This window comes from Aptenodytes patagonicus, chromosome 4, assembly GCF_965638725.1.
Source record: "Aptenodytes patagonicus chromosome 4, bAptPat1.pri.cur, whole genome shotgun sequence".
In the NCBI taxonomy this organism is placed as follows: Eukaryota; Metazoa; Chordata; class Aves; order Sphenisciformes; family Spheniscidae; genus Aptenodytes; species Aptenodytes patagonicus.
Genome location: NC_134952.1, coordinates 4,176,692 through 4,201,744, shown reverse-complemented (window position 1 = coordinate 4,201,744; position 25,053 = coordinate 4,176,692). Strand labels below are relative to the sequence as shown.

The 25,053-nt window shown below is 38.1% G+C and overlaps 1 protein-coding gene across 2 annotated transcripts in view; it reads right to left on the bottom strand.

The window, feature by feature from the left end:
* Positions 1–25,053, bottom strand: part of CTNNA2 (catenin alpha 2) — a 548,499-nt gene that overhangs the window by 51,234 nt on the left and 472,212 nt on the right. For both annotated transcript variants that reach the window (XM_076335695.1, XM_076335693.1), the window contains exons 10-12: positions 17,206–17,298; positions 16,767–16,923; positions 12,040–12,240 (exon numbers count right to left, since the gene is read on the bottom strand). In XM_076335695.1, the coding sequence (XP_076191810.1) occupies positions 12,040–12,240; positions 16,767–16,923; positions 17,206–17,298 (451 nt within the window). The remainder of the gene's footprint in view (positions 1–12,039; positions 12,241–16,766; positions 16,924–17,205; positions 17,299–25,053) is intronic.

Genomic DNA, 25,053 nt, shown 5'->3' with positions numbered 1-25,053 from the left:
GATTTTTTCCCCTTCAGCTCAGCCAATGAAGCCTTACACCAATAATCTTCTGGACTGAAGCCCCACAGGTCATTTTTCTCACTATGCCGCTGGAAAGATGCCAACAGTCATGACACCATTTCATTCATTCAAGCAGCAGCAGTAGTAGATTCAAAAGCATCAGGCCGTGGGGAGGAGATGGAAAGATACATTTTGTTTGTTTTGGTGAACATGAGGTACTCATTTTTGACCACATGTGTTACCACGAGGACTGCCCATTGGGTGGTTAAGCTTCTTTCAACAATTTTGACCTTGCAGACCTGGCTACACTTGAGTCCTTAATTTACATTTTTAGAATCGTAGAATCATTGAGGTTGGAAAAGACCTCTAAGATCATCGAGTCCAACCATCGACCCAACACCACCATGCCCACTCAACCATGTCCCTAAGTGCCTCATCTACTCGTCTTTTAAATACCTCCAGGGATGGCGACTCCACCACTTCCCTGGGCAGCCTGGTCCAATGTTTAACTACTCTTTCACACATGGACATTATCTACTGTTTCAAAATGGAAATAGCTATTAAACTATATTATGAATTGCTTGCTTGCCAATTGCATTTTTACATCAGTGCTCATTTTTGATTAGACAAGCAAGAAAAAACATCTCAAACTAATAAGATGCTATTACTTATAGTTTCTCTAAGCATATGTTGTCAGTAAAGTTTTTGGAAAATGAGTTAAGAACTGTATTATTCTCCAGTTAAGGTTACTGGGCCACACTTGAGGAGCTCCATGACAGTGATGTATGGGGAAATACCTAACTCAGCCGCACCCACAAAACCTCCAGTCTTTCTTATCTGTCATTTACTGTACAAAGAAGGATATTCGTATGCCGACAATGAAATAGCTACAAGCAAAATTCAGGCAAAGGCATAAAATCTGTCTGGAGTTGAAACTGTAAATGCATCAGATAGAGAATGATGCATTTATTATGTACAGAGAGATTGGCTATGAATTACAGATTCAGAAGCAAATCAATACTTTTGGGGAAAAATTAAATATTGGTTTCTTAGTTTGAGCTGTGGTCTTGAAAAGAGTCATGCATACACTTAGACTGAAAAATGTGATCCATTAACATCTCTCAGTCTAACTACATGAATTAATTAGGCACCTGCATAAACGTTGACAGAATCAGGTCCCAAGTTAATAGCAACACTTCTAATTTACTGACTTTATCATTCTAACAAATAAAGATTTTAAAGCCTTTCTGTAGATGAGTTTTCTTTTAAAGCCTTTCTGTAGATGAGTTTTCAATGGCATTGAAAGTAAGATCACTGCCAACAAAATCTAGGTTGAACAGCTGCTAGAGAAAAACTGGGAAACAACAAAGTTAAAATGAGTTCCATTTTATCTATTAATTTTTTTTATTTTTTTTTTTTTACTACCAGTATAATAGAAAACTAGCACGTCACCATGGGTGAATTCATGTCTTGATACAACCTGTATTTTCTTGTGAACCACCCTGCTCCACACAGAAAATATTTTCTCTAAAGCTTTTCTTGTTTTTCTCCTACCCCACCCATGACTCCTACGTATTGAAATTATCAAGTAATTAGCTATTTTCTAAAAATATATTCTCTATTGGCTTTTTCTCCTATGGCAATCAGTTTGTACTGCAATGTTTGTACTTAAAAACATAGCTGCAAATTTTGTTTAGTGATATGGGAACAACAAGATCACCGATAGACAGAGAAAAGTTAGGTTACATAATAAAATTATTGAAATAAAAAAATAAAAATGTTTAGGCATTATTGTTCATAGCCTTAGAATGTTGTTTCATTAATATGCAAGATTAAATGAACACCTAGCTAATGTAATGCACTTTTATGGCCTTATTATTTAGGAACTTGAATTCCTCACAGTCTTAAGTAGATGCGAATGTTCAGAAATCTAGAAAGGGATAATTAAGACACAAAAAAGCAATAAAGGTCAAGGTCCCTCCGGGTGCACAGGTTTCTAATTCTTAGTGGTATCAATGGGAGTTAGGAAACTTGGCCTGGTTTCATCCTACTTCATACATCCGAAAGTTAGAAATCTATATTTCCCTATACCAAATGGAGAGCAATAGATGTTTCCATTAGACAATTAATCACACCTACTTTCAGAAAGCTGTTCAAGTTCAGCTGAATCAAATTCTGATATTCCTCTGCCCATTGAATAGAGAGGGCGGACAGATGACTGGCTTAGACCAGATGTCTGCTTTGGACAACCAAGTTTAGCCATAAATAAATTCCATTCTTGCACCAAATCCTAGAACACGTTTGGCTCTAAATCAGAAGGGTGCCCAGGAGGGCACTGGCTGAGCAAGAAGTGGCTACTTTCCATCCAAATCTCACTGGAACTGAAGGGTTCCCAAAGGTCTCAACTTTGGGGCACTTTTTCTAGCCAGAAGACTATTTTTGAATGGCATCAGCAGAGCTACTTCTTAAGAGTTTCATTTTAAAGAGGCGAGCACCTACTCAACTTTGGGGTTTGGATCCAAGGGAATCACCCTTCTCAAAAACCAGAGGTTGTTCTCTGGAGCCAGACTGTCCTCAGACAAACCAGATGGCTTGAGCTCCAGAGAAATGACTGATCTGATGTACCCCCAGTACATTCAGCTTTGCCCTCTGGCTAGCTTTTGGTAGCTCTGCATTCATTTAAGCATTTGTAGTTGCCCTTCGGAAATTTGGTTTTCCCTATGCCACATTCATAGAGACTACACATGAAATTTTAGCTGCCAATCACCTGGTCGACATAGCTGTTAAGTGGCTGTAAAAATCTGGTCTGATTTGGGTAAGATTATTCATGAATGACATGGTAGTCTAAATGTTTGGACCGCTCACTGCTAAAAGTTGAAGGAAGGATCCCCGAAAATCTCACGCAGAGAATCTGTGCTTCTACTGAACATCACAGTTGTGTATGCCACATAAATCAACAAAATTATCCAGGACAATTGGTGGTTTTATAAGCTAAGGGTTATCAGGGGAGACTAATAAAGCAAAAATCCATGAATGACCCACTGCATTAAAAAAAATTATGCTCTGTTAGGAAAAAAGCCCAACCGTTATCCAGGTTTAAGAGGTTTTAGTACAGGAAATTCACAAAGCTATAGCTTAAAACTTCAGAGTTTTGAATGTAATTTCTTCCAGGTTTGTTTGCTTGTTTGTTTTGGTTAGTTTTTTTAAATTTTTATTTATTTATTAATGCATTATTTTACTTAATTAAGGAAAGAATACTAATGGGAAGTTTAAGTATTTTAAACAGGCATTTAAAAAATAATTGCTACGGGATACCTGACATACTCTGTTGAAGACAGCACAGTTTCTCAATTTAGTTTGAAGGATGAATAAGGAATCAAACATGACACCTTATTTCGCTTGAAGTGTTTGTCAAAGTCTGTTTCTAGAAGAACTGTAAATTCCTTATCAGAAGATTCTAAATGTTTCATAAAATGTTTATTAAACCCTGGTCTTGTATCATATAATAATTTACAACATTTCAGTCATGATTATTATATTGCTAATTAAAAAGAAAAAGCTTTATAAAGCTCTACTGAAATAGTATGTAATATATAACAGTATTATACCAACCGGTTTTCTGAGAAGCAGATTTGATTTAAATATTTTGTTGCTTGGGCTGATGTATGCTTCCATCTATGTATCTTTGTAGCACACATTGTGCACAGACATATGCATACGCATACATATATTAATAATATTTTGGATGTCATGGATGAAGAAATGCCCATATATAATTACTTCTGCGTTTTACATCACTAGATTGGGTTTTCAGAGTGTTTACCGTTCTGTGCTCAGAGAAGCAATCACTGACTCCCATTACAGCTAAATACTCATAAGTAAAAATGTGAATCCTCATCAGTTCTGGATATGAAACCCTATGCGTCTCACATTGATCACTCAGGAAAGAGGAAAAGAAAAACTAGGGCAAAATTTGCAGCATTCTGGTTTAAGTGCTATGGCATAGAAAAGGATGAAACATCACTGCCTGAAGCACAAGACCATCTTTTCTCTTCTTGCTATTTACCGATTAGCTTTTCCCCCAATGAAATGGTTAAAGGATAGATGTAAAATGATGAATATAGCATTTTGCAGTAAACACAAGACTTTCAGGAAGAATCAGCTTTCATTGCCAATACACTGCATCACCGGTTTAGCCATGGACTGTAAAACCAACGTTCTCAGGGTGCCTTGAATTTATGGCAAAGTGCTGACCCTTTGTCTCATATGTGTTAAGTCCGTCTTCTGGCACTTCACGGAGGCTCCTACTTTATCTGTGGGTGCATGCAACTATGCAGTATAGACATGGTAACGCAACACTTTCAGAAAATGTTGGATTTGCTCATGTGCAGTACAGGTGAGCTGTACATTATAGAAATTAATGGGATGTCTGGAGTTACATTACCAAGTATTATGAGATATGGACACACATAAAAGGAAAAGAAAAAACCTTCAAATTTTATCCTGATTGAATTGTCAGAAAGATAAAATATCAGGGGAGAATCAAGGTGTCTACAGGGAGGTGCCTCGTGGCCAGACAGTAGGCAATCACGTAAGGAAAGGGTACACCACAAAGCGTACAAAGCAGGATAAAAAATGACAGCTGCAGGGACATGTGTCCCACCAATTTCAGATGTCTCACTCGTTCTCCTGCACACTTGTGCAAATAAGGACTACATACAGTGAGTACCTCCAAAATATTGTTACTACTAACCAGAATTCCCTTCAGGGTAATATTTCAAATAAAAGCTAGCTGCAACTCTTCAAAAAATCCCCTCAAGAAAACACTTGCGTGCTGTTGGACACAAAATGGCTTATATAACACAAGCAAAACACCCTTTCTGGCTTTAGTTATAAGTTTGTGTATATCTGTACGTAGGTGTGTGTAGGCAAGGGGATGCAAGGAATGCCAGTGTTTTTATTTTAAAAGATTATTGTACAATTCACACTTATATTCACAAAACATTCTGTTGGAGCTAGTCAATATTCACTGCATTTTTCTGCCTATATTTTCTAGACTTGGTATAAATTTTTTTCTACCTCCACAACCATCCTCCTTACTTCAAAAAATGGCTCTTAAGAACACAAGATGTTTTTGAGAAAAGATTTGAACAGCGACTAAGTAATAATGGTTCATGAAAATGGGCACTTCTATTATACTAACCTACTATTCATTATCTAAGGTGTCTGGCACATCCAAAATAGATAATCCTAGTCTTTTTAAACTCTCCTAGGGTTAATTTGCCTCCATATCTCCACATTTCTTTAATTTTGTCCTCCTTATCTTGACTTTCTTCCATTTCTGGAAGATCTTTAGGTTGTGGAGCTCAAAGCTGAAACAACTATTTGGAGCATTCAGTGAATATCCTCCTTAAAGTACAGGCTAACGTCTTAAACACTGATGTGAGGGCTATTGCGCATGGAAAGGTATCTTTGACCACCTGCCCATAATGATGCCATATTTTTTCTGAGAGGATGAATTAGCTCAGAGCCTTCCTGTTAGTGTACATAATATAGTTTAAATTGTTCCATTTACCTAGAGAAATTAAATAAAATTATCTTTTAGTGTTGTCTTTCTGATAAGGAAACTGCCCTACTCCCACCAGCCAAACCAGCATTTTCCTTTTGGCAAATTTTGCTTCTCTCCATTCACCTGTTAATTAATACCTTATACACCAACCACAGCGCTGCCCCCTGAAGCGTCACAGGATTTGGCTTTCTGCCTGATGAGAAATGGATATTTATGCTTTGCTTGTGCCTTGCAACCAGCTCTTAACCCATCAAAGGCCTTAACATTCACTCCATGGTTACCCATTTTCCAAACAGCTGTGTGTGCAGGGCTTTCTGAAAAGCCTTTGAAAATCTAATTCAATTACGTTATATTCTCCTTTAGTACTATATTCTATTGTTCAACTCTAAAAGTGGAGAGAAAAAGAAATAGCATTTAAGCTTTTAGACACTGTGGTGATTTATTCATCTCTTATGTGTCTCATTTAATTGTTTTATAATATATTTTACATGATTTCTTACTGTATTCCTCTGCATATTGAACACAGTCTCTCTGGCTAAAAATTGTTTGGATCAAACCAAGCGCTAGTGGAACATAATGTTGGATATTCTCTGGTCCTTTTGTAAAATACTTTTTTTTAAATAATGCATTGAATGTTTTTTGTTGGTGATACCTTGACCTTTGGATCTCAGTTTAGTAAAACTTTAAAGGAAATGCTACAGTGCTTTGCAGAATAAAAGCCATAATTTCATCAAAATCCCTGGATAAATGATCTCATGTTCTCAGGATGATGGTACCCATATAAGTTGTACTATAACTACCTGAAACTCCCATAAAACATGAATTTAACATCATTTATTTTTTAAATAGGCTCCATTTTGCAATTTTTAGCTCTCCCTCAGATTCAATATGGTTTTTTTTGATTACAGCTTGCTTAAATTCATCTTCTTGCTTCTACATTTTGTTTCCCTTCATATCACTGCTGAAAAATCCATCTTTACCACATTTTAGTATTAGCTTTGATAATATCTTTGAGCTGCCTTTTCCTAGTGATAAATATCTTTAAAGTTTGTCCTACTCACACTGATAAAACTCTCACAGGCTTATTGCTGAATTGTCAGTAGTGCTGATTTTCAACTTTAGTCCATTCTGATAAAGACAAAATAAAAAATTTGAGGCAAAACAGAAGTCAAAGAGTGACCTACTTAAAAACAGCTTGTTACAAAGTTACTAGGATATTTTTAAAACATGCTAAAAGCTGAAACTCAAATTTCTGGTCTGAATCAGACGATTTCAAATTTCTAATGTCCTTCACAGGAGTGAGTAACCTAAGTACTATGGTACTTGCTCTTCCAGGATGGTTTCCAGACATCCCAATGCAAACCGAAGAAAGAAAAAAAAAAAATCAGAAAGTTTTCATCACAGCCCTTCCCAGGCAGTTCTGGTCCCATTTGTTCTGCTTTTTCTCCTTCATTTCTCATTCACTCCCTTTCATTACAACCCTGCAAAGTTTACTCTAGTTTTCCCAATTTAAATTCAACCCTCTGACCTTTAAAGAATGTCACAGCTTTTTATCCTCCCTGCATCTCAGAAATCTTGAAAAATAATATTCAACCTCATTGCGTGTTACTTGATTTCTTTCTACGGACAATTCGTTTTACTTGTTTAGAAACTCATGCTTCTTCCCTTCAGTTGTTACAGCTTCTCAAGCAATTACCGAATAGACTTCGATCTCCTCCTTATTAAAGGCAATGGGCCACTCTCAGCTGGCCTCGGTCACTGCTAGGACAGGGTGCTGAGCAGTATGATAGATCTCAATATTCAAACAGAAATTGTGCTCTCTGTTTTCTCTCACTTCCTTCTCTTGCTTTTTGCCTTTTTCCTTGCTTTTAAGCTTTTTTTCTCCTCTCTTTTCCTTTCCACCCTTCTCTCCTTCCTTTTTTTTTTTTCATGGACCGTCTGTAGCAGGATAATTTCACAGTTCTCTACAAATGCTGAATACCAATATAACATTTAACAGGAGCCATCGGCATGGCCCTGCCTACCAGTCCCTGGGTTGTGTCTGACCCTGCTTCCCCTCACTGGGCCTGATCCTGACTCCCACCTGTGGGCTGACATCCCAGCCTGGCCTCAGGCCATCCCTGTCCCCATGGAGGTGCCTGACGCCCAAGGCTGGGGCTGACCCCAGGGAGCTACTGGCCCTCGCTCTTTAGGAAACCAAGCTAAAGATATTCGTAAAAGTTCACAGAGCCCCCCCCAAAAAAAAACAAACCAAAAAAATTAAACCCTGAAGCTCTGGTTTACTCCTGCACACAGTTAACACCCACTAAAATCTATGAGTTTTGTGTTTGTTCCCAGCAAGCCCCATAGACTCCGTGGTTTTATAGTTTTCATCTTGGATTTATAAGAAAGTCAGCAAGTGAGAGTCAAGTTTTTATTTTGGTTTTAAAGGGAAATAAAAGTACCCAATTTTAAAAAGACATTAACCAATACGTCATTCCCTAATACTGCTGTCAGAGATAAGAATCTAGCCTCTACCAAGTACTTGGCTATAAAGGCAGTGGGTTAGTCAAGAGCAGGCAATAAAGCACTAAAACACTAAAAAACCCCACCCCGTGTATTCCAAAGGCTGTAAATTAAAACAACAAACAACTAAAACTTTAAGGTGAAAACAGTTCTTAAAGTAAGGTTTGCATAGTTTCAGTTTCTCAGAACCTACCAATATCACTTTCATTAAAGATTAATCCCCCCCCCCCCCCCAAAAAAAAAAATATTAGCCAGGTGTTTCTCTTTCCAAAACAGTGTATCCATATTTCTGCACTATCTGTGGATCAATCCCAGTACTCCTATAACAGTACGAAATCCCTGGAAAAGGAGGCTTAACAGAGGCTTTCCTTTCCTGAGCTGATAGTTAAAAGTAAATATTATAAGAGAAATGTAATGCGCTTATTTCCCTTCCGTTGTCATTTAACTAAATTTTTCTCAGCTTTCAAAAGCACTTCATTTGAAAATAAATAAAGATTCAGTTAAAAATAAGGAAGAACAAAGATGAAAACGATAAGGCATTCATCATTGAGTTTCTCACAGACATTTTGATGTGTTCATTTGTGGGTGGAGCCTGACTCTAAATAAATCACTCTCATCATTCTTGAGTGTTTGAAAAAATCTGCGCAGGATCTCGAGGTGATGATAGAATGAATATATAAATATATGTATGTATTCACAGATACCCGTATCTCTATACACGGATGGATGTGTAGACAGAGGCCAGTTCTGGGGGAGAAGGCAGGGTATAAAGGGGCAGGGCACAGAATGGCGTAGGGTGGTCTAAATAGCATTTTTACCACTTGTATTCTAGGGTGACAAAATGAGTCAGTAAATTCTACCTTTTTTAACCAACAATCATAGAGAAATAATAATCAATGCCTTTGTAAATGGCCTGAAAAACTGCAGATAGAAATTGTGCTGTAATATTAATGATCCACATTCGTGTCTGGCATAAATCGTTTTAGTTTCATTGGCCGCCTTGAATCTGGGCCCATTCCGTCTTCTGAACTTCTGTTGCACAACGTGTCGATGACGTACAGTTCTTAACATTTAAAATATATTTTTTTTTTTTATTACTCACAAGTTTACTTACATTTTACAAAATAAAGAATAAGTAATTACTTTGACTTTGAGGAACAGGGACTCAAGTAACGAATCCCAGCATTAACAAGTTGATGTTTTCAAGATGAACTTAGTCCAGAGCTTCTAGCACTTAGTTATAATTCAAATTATATAAAAAAGTGCATTAAATATGTATTTACTGTGCCTATTGTTGATCTATATAACAGTGCTTTATACCTCTCAGTTACTCCTTTGAAAAATTAATAACAAAAAATTTTACAGAACATTAGGTCAGAAATCTTAGCTGAATAAAAAGTCTGAAAATATGCTTTGTTTTGCTTAATAAAGAAATCTTAGTGATAGGAAGAATTCTTCAAAATCTCTCCTTTAACAAAAGGAGACTTTAACATGAGAGTGCGACAAAATATTTAACTATCTAAAACTGAACAGATTATTTTCTTTTTGTGAATTCATAATACCAGTTCATAAACTTTTGCAACTAAGTTAAATTTACCGTACTCATTCCACTGATCTCTTGTTGGGTAGTGAAAAATAGCGGGACTAATAAATACAATTTTTGGACCCACTTTTGCTTCTCCCACCTAAAAAACACATGACACTTAAACAGAATCACTAAGCTTCAAGGAAAAAAAAAAAAAGCAGCAAATTTTATTGCATTATCTTCGAGCTATAGAAGGCCAAACCCCAACCCTCTGGGTTCAGGCAGATGCAAAGCGAACATGAATGTTGTCTAGGAAATATCTCTGTAGAGCCAAATAGAGTGTGTACTGTAGGCTGAAGGTTATATTACTGATTCCTGACCTCTCCCCAAAAATGTCTCTCTGCAGCTCACAGGAAAGAGTCTGTGAAAGTTAATTTCTACAGATTGGTGTGAATCTACAAGCATTGTGGGTGTTCAAAGGACAACTTTCTAGTCATAAGCACAATCACAAGAATCCACACTTCAGCCAGAGTTTCCAATAAATCATAATGAAAGGTCAGAAAAAAGAAGAAATTCTTGATTTTGGTCGTTGGGATTTATCTGTGCATATAGGACTTGGGGTCCCTATTAGGGCTAAAAGATAATAAACTAGGGACAACAATAACACAAAAAGTAATATTAAATATTAAATCATCCCAACAGTTTTTTTAGCTCATTTTGCTGATTTCTGTGCTCAAAGCTAACACAGAGGCTGCCAGAACTATGACAGTTTTTGCTTTTCTACCTCATAGGGTCTGGTTGTTTTGGCTGAATGTTACATTTGTCGTGTCCTGAACTGGTGCATTCTCATTTGTTCCTTCTAAAATAATCTTGATGATTTTAAAGCCCAGATGAGCAAGTGCAGTGAGATAGGGGAGGATCAGCTCAGACATATTCAGACATCTACACTACATGCTGGTCACTTGTACAGTGAGTGGAGACCCAGTCCGTAAAGTCAGTGAAATTCAAAGCATGATTCATCCGAACAAAAGTAGACCACTGCTTCACGATGAGAGCACTGGATAGTAGTGCCTGCACGGAACAATTCAGACGCACATAGCAACAGATAATACTGGGTATAAAGGAGTCTAAAATGACCGGCTTAGACGTAATCACCTACACTTAGATGAATACAACCCCTGCTCTGTGAAGGCAAAAACAGGTTTAAAAAAAAAAAAAAAATTGGTGTTTTTTCCCAGTCTACCCATCTAGCAGACTTTTATATTTTTATATAATCTATTTATTTTACATAATCTATATATTTTATAGAATCATAGAATCATTAAGGTTGGAAAAGACCTCTAAGATCACCGAGTCCAACCGTCAACCCAACACCACCATGCCCACTAAACCATGTCCCTAAGCGCCTCATCTACACGTCTTTTAAATACCTCCAGGGATGGGGACTCCACCACTTCCCTGGGCAGCCTGCTCCAATGTCTAAATGCTCTTTCAGTAAAGACATTTTTCCTTACATCCAATCTAAACCTCCCCTGGCACAACTGGAGGCCGTTTCCTCTCGTCCTATCGCTTGTTCCTTGGGAGAAGAGACCGACACCCACCTCGCTACAACCTCCTTTCAGGGAGTTGTAGAGAGCGATGAGGTCTCCCCTCAGCCTCCTTTTCTCCAGGCTAAACAACCCCAGTTCCCTCAGCCGCTCCTCATCAGACTTGTTCTCCAGACCCCTCACCAGCCTCGTTGCCCTTCTCTGGACACGCTCCAGCACCCCGACGTCCTTTTTGTCGTGAGGGGCCCAAAACTGAACACAGTGTTCGAGGTGCGGCCTCACCAGGGCCGAGTACAGGGGCACGATCACTTCCCTACTCCTGCTGGCCACACTATTTCTGATACAGGCCAGGATGCCCTTGGCCTTCTTGGCCGCCTGGGTACACTGCCGGCTCATGTTCAGCAGACTTCTATAATCTAGCAGACTTATATATTTTTTCAATCAGGTAATATATTTTCAGTTGCTCAATGAAAAATCAGTTTTTCAATGAAAAATCATTTAGTTTCAAAACACAACTTCAGTCACCAACAAGTACATTCACCTGCACAGACCACAGAGTAACGTTTGTAATGATTTTCTGGAGACACATAATACATAATTCAACCGACTCAGAAAAACCTGAAGAAAAGGCTGTGTACTATTTACTCAAATCATTGAAACTTTGATGAAGTAGACTAGCCTTGATGGGTTACTGAATCTCTTCTCTTATACGGCTCTTGTCAATATGACTTCTGCAGTAGCATTGAGTAGAGAATAAAAAAAAAAATCACGGTCATTAATTTGTTTGTTTATATCTTGTTTTCAAGCACAGGTTCCCCTCTGAGTTACAGATTTCAGAGAACTAACTGAAAGTTTTAAGTGACAATATCGAACAATATTTCAAGTAAGCTTACCGGTTTCAGAGAGCAGCTTGGTAGCTTCCAGTACCTTCTCAGTATAAACTCCAGTTTCATAGTTTTCCATCTCTGCATTAATGATGTGGATAACTCTGGCTGCACGGCCTCGGATGGCACCCGCAGTTCTGTCCAGTGTATCGACATCCCCCTCTTGGAGAGCAATCACACACTTATTCACATCTTCCAGAATATGGTTTTCTGGAATGTAAGAAAAAAATAAGGCTCATTTCATTTTGTTCTTCCTCATAGCACAGCTTACTAATTTGGGTAAACAGCAAATGTCAGTATGTTAAAAAATTGGTATCTGTCCTTATCCAGGTCTGCAAAACAAATACCATTCTCTGATACTATGCCACATAACAGTAAAAATCCCAAGTGTGATATTTATCTTTGAAAATCAAGTTATCAATTTCAAACATCATACTGAATTTTATTATAATGAAAGCGTAATAAAAATCAATGCAAAAAGGAAAGCGGTCAAATATTATGCAGATGTTCTAATAAACAGTTGGGCAATTTTCTGAAGATGAATTTATACATTCCTATAAACGTTTAATATATTTGGCTCATTCGTGCCTAAATAAGTTAGAAAAGAAAATAAACCATTTTGAAAAGACAACAGCAAATGGTCTTTGTTGATAGCAGGAGCCTATGCATGAGCAGTTAATCTCCGTTACTCTGTCTGTGTGAGAGATTAAGTTGTGAATTTTTCATGATACACAGTATAATCATATGTGACTATGCATATTCTGAACTAAGAGTCGACAACAGTGAGTCTGTGCAGATGATGTAAAATCAAGTAGGTTTACAGGAACATTGGGAGCTGCATTGTTTTTTCTTGGCTCAGAATCAGGCCATCTACTCTCACATGCTGCAGTATCATAGTGTATGTAGTATTCTCACATACAGATAATGTGAAAGGATGAAGCAGATTTTGACTAGGTCAGACATTATTTCCCTGCAGCCAGTAGAGTAAAAAGAAATTTCAGTAATAAAACTATGACTGAATTTCATATTTGAGCAATTTCACCCTGAGAAACTCAGCGACTCTGAACAGCAACTTACTTTTCTGCCACAGACACCACTAAACTGAAAATGAAATGCTGTTCTTTGTAGTATTAATAAATAAAACAGGTTCAACCAGTTCACCAACTGCTTTTTGTTAATTATCCTTGGCCACAAAAATAGAATGACACACTAATCTTCACTGTTAAAAATCCCAAGGTTGGATCATTTGAGGGTTTCAGAAATGTTTTACATGATGTTGAATCATAGAATCATAGAATAGTTTGGGTTGGAAGGGACCTCTAAAGGTCATCTAGTCCAACCCCCCTGCCGTGGGCAGGGACATCTTCAACTAGATCAGGTTGCTCACAGCCCCGTCCAACCTGACCTGGAATGTTTCCAGGGATGGGGCATTCACCACCTCTCTGGGCAACCTGGGCCAGTGCTTCACCACCCTCAGTGTTAAAAATTGCTTCCTTATATCCAGTCTAAATCTACCCCCCTTTAGTTTAAAGCCATTCCCCCTTGCAACAGGGGGGAATGTCGCAACAGGCCCTGCTCAAAAGTTTGCTGCCATCTTTTTTGTAAGCCCCCTTGAAGTACTGATAGGCTGCAAGAAGGTCTCCCCGGAGCCTTCTCTTCTCCAGGCTGAACAATCCCAACTCTCTCAGCCTTTCTTCATAGCAGAGCTGTTCCATCCCCCTGATCATTTTCGTGACCCTCCTCTGGACCTTCTCCAACAGGTCCGTGTCTTTCTTATGCTCCAGAGCTGGACGCAGTACTGCAGGTGGGGTCTCACCAGAGCAGAGTAGAGGGGCAGAATCCCCTCCCTCGACCTGCTGGCCACGCTGCTTTGGATGCAGCCCAGGATACGATTGGCCTTCTGGGCTGCGAGCACACATTGCTGGCTCATGTCCAGCTTTTCACCCACCAGTACCCCCAAGTCCTTCTCGGCAGGGCTGCTCCCAATCCCTTCATCCCCCAGCCTGTAGTGATACCGGGGGTTGCCCCGACCCAGGTGCAGGACCTTGCACTTGGCCTTCTTAAACCTCATGAGGTTCACACAGGCCCACTTCTCCAGCTTGTCCAGGTCCCTCTGGATGGCATCCCATCCCTCTGGCGTGTCGACCGTACCACTCAGCTTGGTGTCATCTGCAAACTTGCTGAGGGTGCACTCGATCCCACTGTCTATGTCATTGATGAAGATATAGAGAGAAGGATGTTGTGGGGGACCGTGTCAAAGGCCTTACAGAGATCCAGATAGACGACATCTGTAGCCCTTCCCATGTCCACTGAGGTAGTCCCTCCATCACAGAAGGCCACTAGGTCAGTTGGGCAGGACTTGCCCTGGGTGAAGCCATGCCGGCTGTCTCGAATCACCTCCCTGTCCTCCATGTGCCTTAGCATAGCTTCCAGGAGGATCTGTTCCATGATCTTCCCAGGCACAGAGGTGAGACTGACTGGCCTGTAGTTCCCCAGGTGTTCCTTTTTTCCCTTTTTAAAAATGGGGGTTATGTTGAATTTTAAACTGTAACAACTCTGAATGAAAACTGAGAGTCCCCTGGGCTGTGAATCAGAGTAACTTGCAAGGCAAAAAATTTTATGTAAAAAACTCTCTATCCACATTTAAAAAATGTTGCTTTGCTAAAATATTTCTTCACTATTTTCTCCCCACCATCACCATTTTCTTTACCATGGCATAGCTAGATTTTGCCCAACAAGAAGTACTTTCTGTATATGAACAGACACTGTGTTTGGAATATAAAGTAACTGATTAAAATTATGGCCAGCCTTCTTTTGGTAGCCACCGTATTAATAAAACATGCCATCAACTGTGACACTCAATATGAAGAGGAGGAGGTGTCATTTCATGAGGTACGTTTAACCAGACACCAGCCCATTTTGAATGTTTCACTGGTTTAACATCCAAAAATAAAAGCACTCAGTGTAAGCTGAGGCTTCCAAGCTTACAGCTAGCAGCAACAGGCTTTCTGGATACACGAGATGTTTTCTCATTTTTAATAGATAGAGATGTCTATGGACAGTATTAGAAAAAAAAATCTAAACCCAACAGAAATACTACTTCTCAACTGCCTTGGACAGTTTGGATCTAAGTCAAGACTGACAGAAGAAAATATGATTTGAGAAAAACAAAAAATAAAAATGTCATCTGTTCAAATAACTTCTGATTTTATGGATACAAGTGCTTGGAGTGAACAAAGTTCTCAAACAAATAACTAAATGACCATTTAAGCATGTTTGCCATCTCCTTAGCTTGTGGACTGGGTCTGCAGTTTGCAGCTAGATCTGCCCTTTCCTTGTAGAACTAGGTCTGTTGAAAAGTGCTTGCCATCTTCAAATCTTGAACAAAAATCTAAGCGCTACCAGATTCTGAAGTACCCTTTTATTCTGAGAGTTCATTTTCATTTTCTTGTCATGGCTTGCAGTAAACACTCTAGCAGTGATGTTGAACAGTGGAGTGTAATTATACTAAACCAAACCATTCCCTGTTACTAATAATAGCGGGATACAACCAAACAAAATAAAGGGGAGGGCAAAAAAGAAAATTAAGGATTTTTTTAAAGGATAATTTTTTTTTTCCTACAAAGTTCTTAAACTTTTATTAGGAAATTTAGGAAATGTCAAAGAAAAGAATGTAGAATGAAACATAAAATTAAGGCCAAGCTATCTCCTGAAGTTTGGCTCTTCTGTGATGTTAGTTTAGAGTAAGCTAAGCACCCTTGGCACACTCTGTGTCCTTATTAACAACAATGAAATTCACCTCTTTCAAACCATAATAGGAAAATAAGTTTTCCGCAGCAGACAATTAAGCCAAGACATGCAACACTTGGCAATTATAGTATTCATCGCATATGACTATATTATAACAATACACTCTGCTACAAGTTGTAGCACTTTACAAGGAGGATGGAGAAAAAACTGTGACCCAAAGAGTCAACATCCTTCTCTTCTCCATCCCTTCTTTATGTAAGGACTAAGATACTTGGTTTTGTAGGAGAGCTTGCTTTGCATTGTAATCCTTCCTAGCAAGGTCAGAGAGGTGCAAAGATTTGCTATTTCTTATACTACTTTACTTCTCTCCATTTGGTTGCATTGCTACACCGATAACTCTGAGACCCAGAAGTGCTTCCCGGCTCTCTGGAAATGTACACGGTGGTCATGTCCTGACAACGTACCTAGATGGGCCTCATAGGCAGCATCTGCCTATTTCCCTTCTTTCCACCCCTCTTCAGGGCCTGCTTACCTGGTGTGGATGATCAGGGGGCCAGGACTGTATGGTACATCTGCCCCACTGTTTAGACACAGCTGACCTGAGCAAAGCTACAAAATGAAGTAAGGAAAGTTCATCTTTCCTCCTCTTGCCTACAACTGCACGAGGACTCCTTTTACAAATACTGTCAGGTGACATGTGGCCAAAAGGTGGCCAAAAGCCTACTTTTTTGCCTGAGTTGAAAAAAAACTTCTCTAGAAATAGAAGCATAAATAAGATGCTATTTTCTGGAAGATGAAAAGCTAACCATTGCTACCAGGGATTAATTGGCATGGCTTGGTTGCTCCTACTGAGTGTAGAAGATCAGCATTCCAATAAGGATGGACTAATGGACTAATGATGCTTCAGTAATTATAGCTTTTCTCTGCTCCGACCCATTACTTTAATTTAGCAGTATATTTTTAGAACAGTCCCTTGATCCCAGTACCTGAAACGGAGAGGAAATCATCCACTGAAGTGATGTCATCAACAGCTTCAGTGAGAACTCGCACTTGTTTCTCCCACTGATCTTTAAAGACGTCCATGTTGTCCTGTGCTACCTTGCTCTGGGGTCTGGCAGCCAATGTGAGCGCAGCATTTATTACCTGTTATTCAATATCATTTGTTACGAGGAGTGGCAAAATTTTTTCACAAGGGAAAGAACAAATAGATTACGGACTATGTTAAAAATACAGCGTTACACCCCGTTCAATATGCAGGTCTCAAGATATGAATGTATTTTTCACAGTTTGTGGAAAGCAGGCAACAATATAATGACAAAGACAAGGCCATAATCTTCACCTAGGCTGTTTTCCCTGTCTCAGGTAACTGATGTTTTTTAATGCCAAAAGAGTTCTCAAGTACTTTTTAACAGGAATCTTACTTACCTGTGGGCACAGACTATCAATCTGCGTTGCTGCCATACGGACTAACTTTACACCTTCTTCATTATTCGAGATTGAACAGGCCAGATTTGCAACCTGCAATGAAATCAGCAGAATGAGAATCAAGTTTTAGGCAAGCGGGCCATTTTATACCTTTCGCTCTTCTTATTGAGCCTTGCCTAGAATGAAAGAATTGTATACAAGAGGAATGATACAGCATCTTCTGTGCTGGTGAACAGAAACCCATGTAGATTATTTCCTTACAAGCAAACTGAACTAGCCATCTCCATTAGATTTTTCTCAAAATTTCCCTCACTGTCAAGTGTTTCACATCCTCCTCTATAGCTTGAAAATAATCTCCTGAGAAGTCATATAGAGAATGTAGAGCATCCAGACAATTATCTATACATTTCCTTTCCTCACAGTTTCTTTTTCCTTTTATTAACCGTGTCCATTATGAATACTAGTAATCAGGCTCACCCATATACTCCGAGCTTTGCAAAATGAGGAATCTTTGGTGTCCTAACACATGGAATTGTGCTTTTCCACCCACAGACAAAACTCTGATACATTCACTGATACTGGGAAGTTACATATTTCTCAAGTATCTTAATTGTTTCAGATCCTGATGGTTTTATGCATGTTAAAATCATTTTAATTCTCAGGTGGACCTCTTTATTTCTACGTGATTGTCTGCCCTAGAGTAAAACGTCCATTAGCAAGGGTATCATAATTTGGTCATGTGAAATGTCTCTGCTGAAAGCCTCATTCTGTAACGCATGCCTGAAGATGTTATTCCAAGATGTAGGTATCTACATGTGCTTGCTCTGGCAAAGCTTTGGGAAGTCTGAACCTCACAAGACTGAAGGCTGTTTGGATAAGATGAAGACAGGGGAGAGTTAGAGACTCTTGAATGAGATCTAGCAATCAGACCATGCCTCCAGACACTGCAGAGCTGCCTCTCTGTGGCTTGGATGCAAGTGGCAGAGTAGGTTCTCCCAGCTCATACAGCGCTTCTTGCAAAAAATCCATTCCCAAGAGCTTTGTGCCAAGTCCATGAATCTGCCATGGGTTTTCCAAACAGCAATTCAGGTCACAATGCACATAATTAAGCTTATCAGTGATATTTAAATCACAAAAATCTGGAGGGGGAATACAAGATTATTTTTTTTTAATTATCCAAAGGTATGGCTCTTAATTCTAATCTACATTAAAACAAACTTATAAAGTTTTAAATATGCGTCCTTGATATTATTCACTGTGCCTGAAGGCATAACTATCAGTTGGAAATGATTCATGAATTAGTTCAAATACCCCCATCTTTCCAATTTTCCTCCAGTCTCCCCTTGTGGTATTAATCTGTTCTTGTCTCCAGTGCACATCGCCACGTTAGCCCTGGTCCATCTGTTCTGCATAGAACCCATTTCACTTCACAGTTATGTAGAACGTGGTTTGCATATATCACGGTGCCAATGCCCAGGGAAGAAAAGAACCTAAGGCTTCAAAGAGTCTTGTACGCATTTCCTAGTCAAGATTTTATCATAATGTTGTGATTTTTATTTTCATTTCATGGTGAGACAAATGAGTTAGTCTGTTTGTTAACAGCCTTACAGCGCTCATGTCAAAAATGTTCTCCTAAGCTGACATCTTCCAATTAATTTACCATTTTCTGTAGTCACTTCTTTGCACACAAACAGACCACTTTAATCTTCGTGAGAAACAAAAGCTAAGCAGGATAATAATTAGAATGCAGTAACATGAGTGGAAATTACAGACCTTAAAAACTAACAAATGGTATTAAGTTCAGCAAAAGCTATCTGCTGCATTTTAAATAGTGGTTTTTCAGATTGCCCTTTCATTTTGTGATTATCATGATGAAAATCTGTCCTAAGGCTCCAGATGCACCATATATCTTACTTTTTTCTCAGATAGCAGTGAGATATGTGACTGAAAGGGGCTGGGTGTCATGGCAATCAAACTATTAAGAGGTCTTTGAGTTCTCTTGGAAGAGATCTTCGCAGGAAAAAATCAGTGAAAATAAAACTTATTTCTTCTCTCTGTTAATTACTCTTTCAATAGAATCTGATGAAATAATACTTGGATACTGTAAAGTGTCCTAGTCTTCCAAGGAAGGATACAGAGATAACCAGAGGAAACTTTTTCTCCTTTTTTGTAAAATAATTTAGAGTTCAGTACATTGTTTTGGATGTTATTATCAATACAGAAGGAGTACAAACAATCTATGGCTACATTAAATATGCATCAAGAGCATTACAGTTATCTGTTTAAAAAAATATACATATCACGTGTAATCTTAATCTAAATAGTTTCTGTGGTATATTTCAAGTCTTGCATAAATATAGTCCTGTATCATCAGCAGTCAGAAAGCAATACTACTTTCACAATTCAGCAGAGAGTACGCCAGCCTGTACCATGGGAAGATCCGATTATGTCAAATAAGCACAGAGATAAGCAAATCCTACAAAGGTAGATGCAATCTGGATAAAATTGAATTTAGCACTACAAATCAGAAATACCATGACTTTACCCAAAACTTATTTTTAAAACATGGCAAGAAATAGACATTACTTGAAAAGCCTGCATTTCAGTGCTGTCATGTAAGCATGGATCTGTGAAACAGTACAAGTTTTAAGTGCACTCAATCACCAGATACAACACTATTTAATTATTTTGATTGACTTTGTTATCAAATACACAATCAAGTTACCGTTAATTAAGATTCTTGGCACAGCAAGGTCCATATGCATGCTCTTAGTCAGTAGAAGTCATGAGGTAATTTCAACATGCTTTAGCCTACTATAAATTCAGCAACTTCAGATATTTTTCCTGCCCAAAACTATGACCAAAAAAGCTTAGACCCAATTCCACTCCACTTAGCTGAGACACTTTGGTTAGGTGCCAAACCGATCTCTTTGGATAATGGATAAAAAGAGAAAGGCACTTCCAGAGACTGTTTCAGGTCTTTGGTTGACTATCTCATCCTCTAGATGTATCTAGTTTATTATTTAAAATTAGATTATAGCTAGCCCTGACGATTGTTGAAAAAGGTATTACTGAAATAAAAGAGGTTTTAATGTAAGTTATGTTACTTCATAATGTAAATAACTTGTTTTTCACATGCGTATTTAATACAATATGTTTTGCGAAGAACCTAGGCTCTTCAAGGTTGGGAATTCATTTAATATGCCACTCCTGAGTTGGATGGAGCAGTTAGCTTGGAAAGGAAAATAAAAAGGCTGTATGTTATCGTAGCTGCCAATTTGCCAAAACTTTGATTTGACAGGCTTTACCTTTAAGCTTCAAGTGCTCTGTCTCCACCAAAGCATTGAAGAGGAAATTTCATGAGAGGCTGCAGAAGTAACCAGGTAATTAATTTTTCCTTTTTTTTTTTTTTTTTTCTGTTTACTAAGTTCCTTGAGCATACTGAATTCACTGATTGCCTAAACAGAACTTAAGTTTGTATTAAGATCATGTGAACTGTCTGAAGAGTATTTATATGAATGAATACATTTTAAATACCAAAATCAATGAACTGTGAATCATCCTCAAAATGCGTGGGGAACTTAATAACAGTGAAACAGCTGCATAGATTAAACATTATTGTCCAGAATTTCAGGTCTGCTAAGCTACTCTTATATCATCAAAACAATTGCTAAACACCTTAAACCTGTCCTGCAAGAGCACGGAAAAGTAATGAGCAAGAAAATAAACACTCCAGCTCCAGTGATGCTGTATTTTTCTGCAATCACCAAAGCCACTGAACCAATCCTAGAATTGGGGAGGTGAAAAAGTGCATACCAACTCCTTCATATTAATTTCCTATCACTGGCACCAGTAGCCCAAGATGCAATTCTGCAGCTTGCTAGGTATCTATCTTTAATCATGCAAATAGTTCCATTAGTTTCAATTATTCAAAATATATGCAGAATTAGTCCCAATAAAATGTATTTGCATGTATTTGGTTGCACTTCAGCCTCAAGCAGTTTTCTGCTGTATAGCAGATGGGGGTAGGGAAGGATTTTGTTTCTAATGCAAATTTTTGTTACCGTTGGACATACCAAGGACAGGATTTATTCTAAAGATATACTTATATGGCATCCGGAAGTGTTAGTGCTGCATGGATAGGCAATGCCTACGTTAGTTGTTCGCCAGCTAGCAACTGAAGCGTAGACTGGCATTTTTTCATTGCTTTTGCCACGCGTGCTACCTAGGACAGAAAAACTTTATTTCTGCCATGAAATTGCACTCCAAGTTACAAAAGTAATCAAGGATCTTTCATACCAATTTACTTTATGTTTACACTGATGAAAATCAGTATAGATACCTTTCATTGTGTTTTTAAACTAGACTATTTCCAATTTTGACTTGAGCTCTCATTAAAGGTAATCATGACAATCAAAATGTATTGTCCGCTGGTTCAAACTTAAATTCAAAGATTTAACATGGCCACTCTGAATTTAATGTATGTGAAAAGGTCCAAAAAAGAAATCCATCACTTAGAGCAAAAATGTAAAAAAAGGGAACGGTATGCGCTATAGCAAAGGAGCAATATCAACACAAAGGCTGCAGAATATTGCAGCTAATGTATGTATTCTGTTTTTTAATTTTTTCTTTTATTCTTTTTTCCCACCATAGATTGCTTAGAAGAAACGATACAAAAAAAGCTCTGTTCAGCTTCCCCAACCATTTAACCATTCTAAGGTAGAGAATGCAATCTATTTATATCTTAGTTTTGTGTATTCTTTGTAAATAAGTTGTCTTTTTTTTTTTTTACTTTTGTTATACTTGTCTTTCCTATTAATGTCATTTATTTTTTCATTGTAATTAACTGATGGAAACATTAGGAAGAAGAAAATTTACAGTGTTATTCTTTTTTAGGGAAATATAGAATAACTTAAACAAACCCAAGACACCGTCAAACTTATCTGTCTACACCACACATTTGAGAAACTGAAACTTTGAGTTATTCAGCTTGAGTTGAAGGTGGTTTAAGTAAGAGTCTTCTATAACTTTCACAGCGGACTAAAGCCAAGCAAATAATCAGTTACCGTGTTTCAGCTGATGAGTGGTAACTTGCTGGACTGTGGTATCTTGACTATTTGTAATTATTTATCCATCCACTTAGTAATTTATCCAGATATTGTTACAAATTGTTACTCTGAATCCTTCAAAATTTTGACATATATTAATGTTGGTACTACTGTAGACAGCCCAGTGATATTCATGGAGCCACAATTAAGAGACTTTTTCTAAAGGAGAGCACAAAGTTGAAGCTAAGTTACCCAAGATCTTCAACTTATTTTTCCTCACTCTACTCACTCAAGCATTATGTTATGAGCAAAACTCTATTTAACACTAGATGGGATGTTTTTGCACATACACAAACAAGTGCCAAAAATCAAAATGTCACTGAGAGTACATATTGCAGCAGATTCCTCTTCCTCTTCATGCCCTGCCGTGCCAATTTGTACTACCATGAAAGTGTTAGGCTGTGGTCTCTTTCTCAGTACCTATTCCATATGGCATGGGGGGAACCTTATACTGAATAACATTGCCAATTGTCCCTCATTTATATTAACCAGTCACGTAGTCTTCTTTAGATAAAGAGGTGTATCTTTAAGTTGTTCACAGGTACAGTCATTCACATGTATTAAAAAATCTAATTGCATGCACAGGAGTAAAAAAGGCATTTCTTTTGTAAATTACTAATGATCTAATAGTATACTGAGTTTGGTGTTTGCTCTGAACATTTTTTAATACCAAACCCTGAATATATTTAATATAAACTGCTCAGACATTTACAATACTCTGTGCATATCTAGGCAGGTCAGTAACAGCAGGACGTTAGAAAGCTACAGAGAACTTTAAGCAGTTGAATATTTTATTTCATGCCCTATATGCTGCCCACTGAACTTATGAAAAACTCTTTTCACTTCTCAAAAGGTCAACAGCATATTCACTCACACTTACTACAGGAATAAGGCTTTTCCACTCACTCAAACTCCCTTGAGACTTTGTCCATATGAGATTTAGTTGAAAAAGCCTTGACAGATTTCTGCTTTTGGAAAAGTTAGAAGTAACTCTGATTTGAATAAATTCAGTGGGTCTTGGACTGAGATTTTTTGAAAGAAATTTAAGTGTTAGAAGCCACACGTGTACTGAAAGCTGAATTAAAAATGCAAAAATCCTAGCTTTGGACAATTTCAGTGAAGTGTTGTTAATGCAATCTGAATCTCCTCCATTTCTAGGACCATTCTGGTACATGCCATGATTATTGCCTATAGGATGGAATAGAAGTGAGATCAAAAATGAAACACCTTGAAAAATCCTTCTACTTCACTATTTTCATAACTGAAAAAAAAAAAAACATTGGTTGATATTCAATTATAGAGCTGCCAGTAAAGAATATAAGAAAAGGGTATCGTATTATATATGATCCTTTACTTTTAATATTAGACAATAATAATGATTTTAGATATGGATAAAAAAGATATTCACCAGGAATAAATACTGACTCTTCTTTTTTTTCCCCTTTCTCTTTTTATGTGGAATTTGACCATACAACTGTTTCTTCCTGAAACAGCTCAAGTTTCTACACCGCACTGATGAGCCCCAACCATGATAAATATGCCTGATGGCAAGCACAAGAACCCCCCTACTGTGGTCCAAAGACCTACTAAAACAAGAGGGGTGTAATGCTAATGTGCATCTGTGATTTTAGACCAACTTTCCAGGTCAGCGTGATTTCTTAGCAGGGTCAGCCCAAGCATTGTAAATGGAAAACAGGGGAAAGCAAATTGATTATAGAAAAGGCAGGTGATTGTTTCAGAGCATTTTTCCAATTTACATCTGAGACAAATAATCCTGGAAACCTCTGAAGTGTCATTTGTAAAATTATTCAAGCAATGCTGTTGGGCACTTAGAGTGGAGCACTGCTCAGAACTACCAACCTGCATCCTCAGCTAGAACAAACAGGCTCAGAGCTGTTCCAGTTACCATACATGAAGACCCAATCCCACAATTAAAAGTCTAGGCATACATCTGTTAGGGGTTCTGTGTTCCACCATATCTCTAAGTAGCTTGAAATTCAAGGACTTTAGAAAAGTGGGTGCAGATGTTAATTCCCAGAGCTGAAATCAATAGAAATGCTTTCTGCTTTGACAGACAACTCCCTTAGGAATTACAGATCATCCTCCCTCCTTTTCGTAAGAGCGTGTTTCTGAGGCATTCAGCTGGAATACAATTAAATGATAGTCAGTAGTAGTGGGGAACCCATACACCTCCCAGCTGGCCAGCAGGGATGGGCATGAGGACAGCAGAAAAGGGCTTCTCTCCCGAGGTTCACTCCCACAGGAGTTGGGAAGTGCAGTAGGGCACTCAGCTTCAGATATATGGGATGTCTTCCTTCAATGATTTTCTCGCTATATTGATGTAATTTCTGAATTTTCTCTGTATACATGTGCATCCATTGCTGAAGAAATAAACAACAAAGAGATGTAGTAAACCAAGAAGAGCAGGATGTAGTCTCAAGAACACAGTTAAGGCCAGATTCCTGCTTTAATTTTAACTGGTCTTGAGCAATATAGCATTGCACTGATGAAATGCAGCAAGTCTTTCTCCTATAAGAAAGCAGGTTATAAAGCTGTAGGGGATCTGTTCTCTATTGTCCGTCTATTCAGGTGGGCCATGAAGCAGATATCCTGTTCTAAACCATATAGCTAATACAACTGCTGAGTTTAGGTAGGGCAGCTAGAATTGATTAATTTGATTTACTGATTTTCTGAGTTACAGGAATAAATTCATTTTACATTGCAATGGTACACATTTATT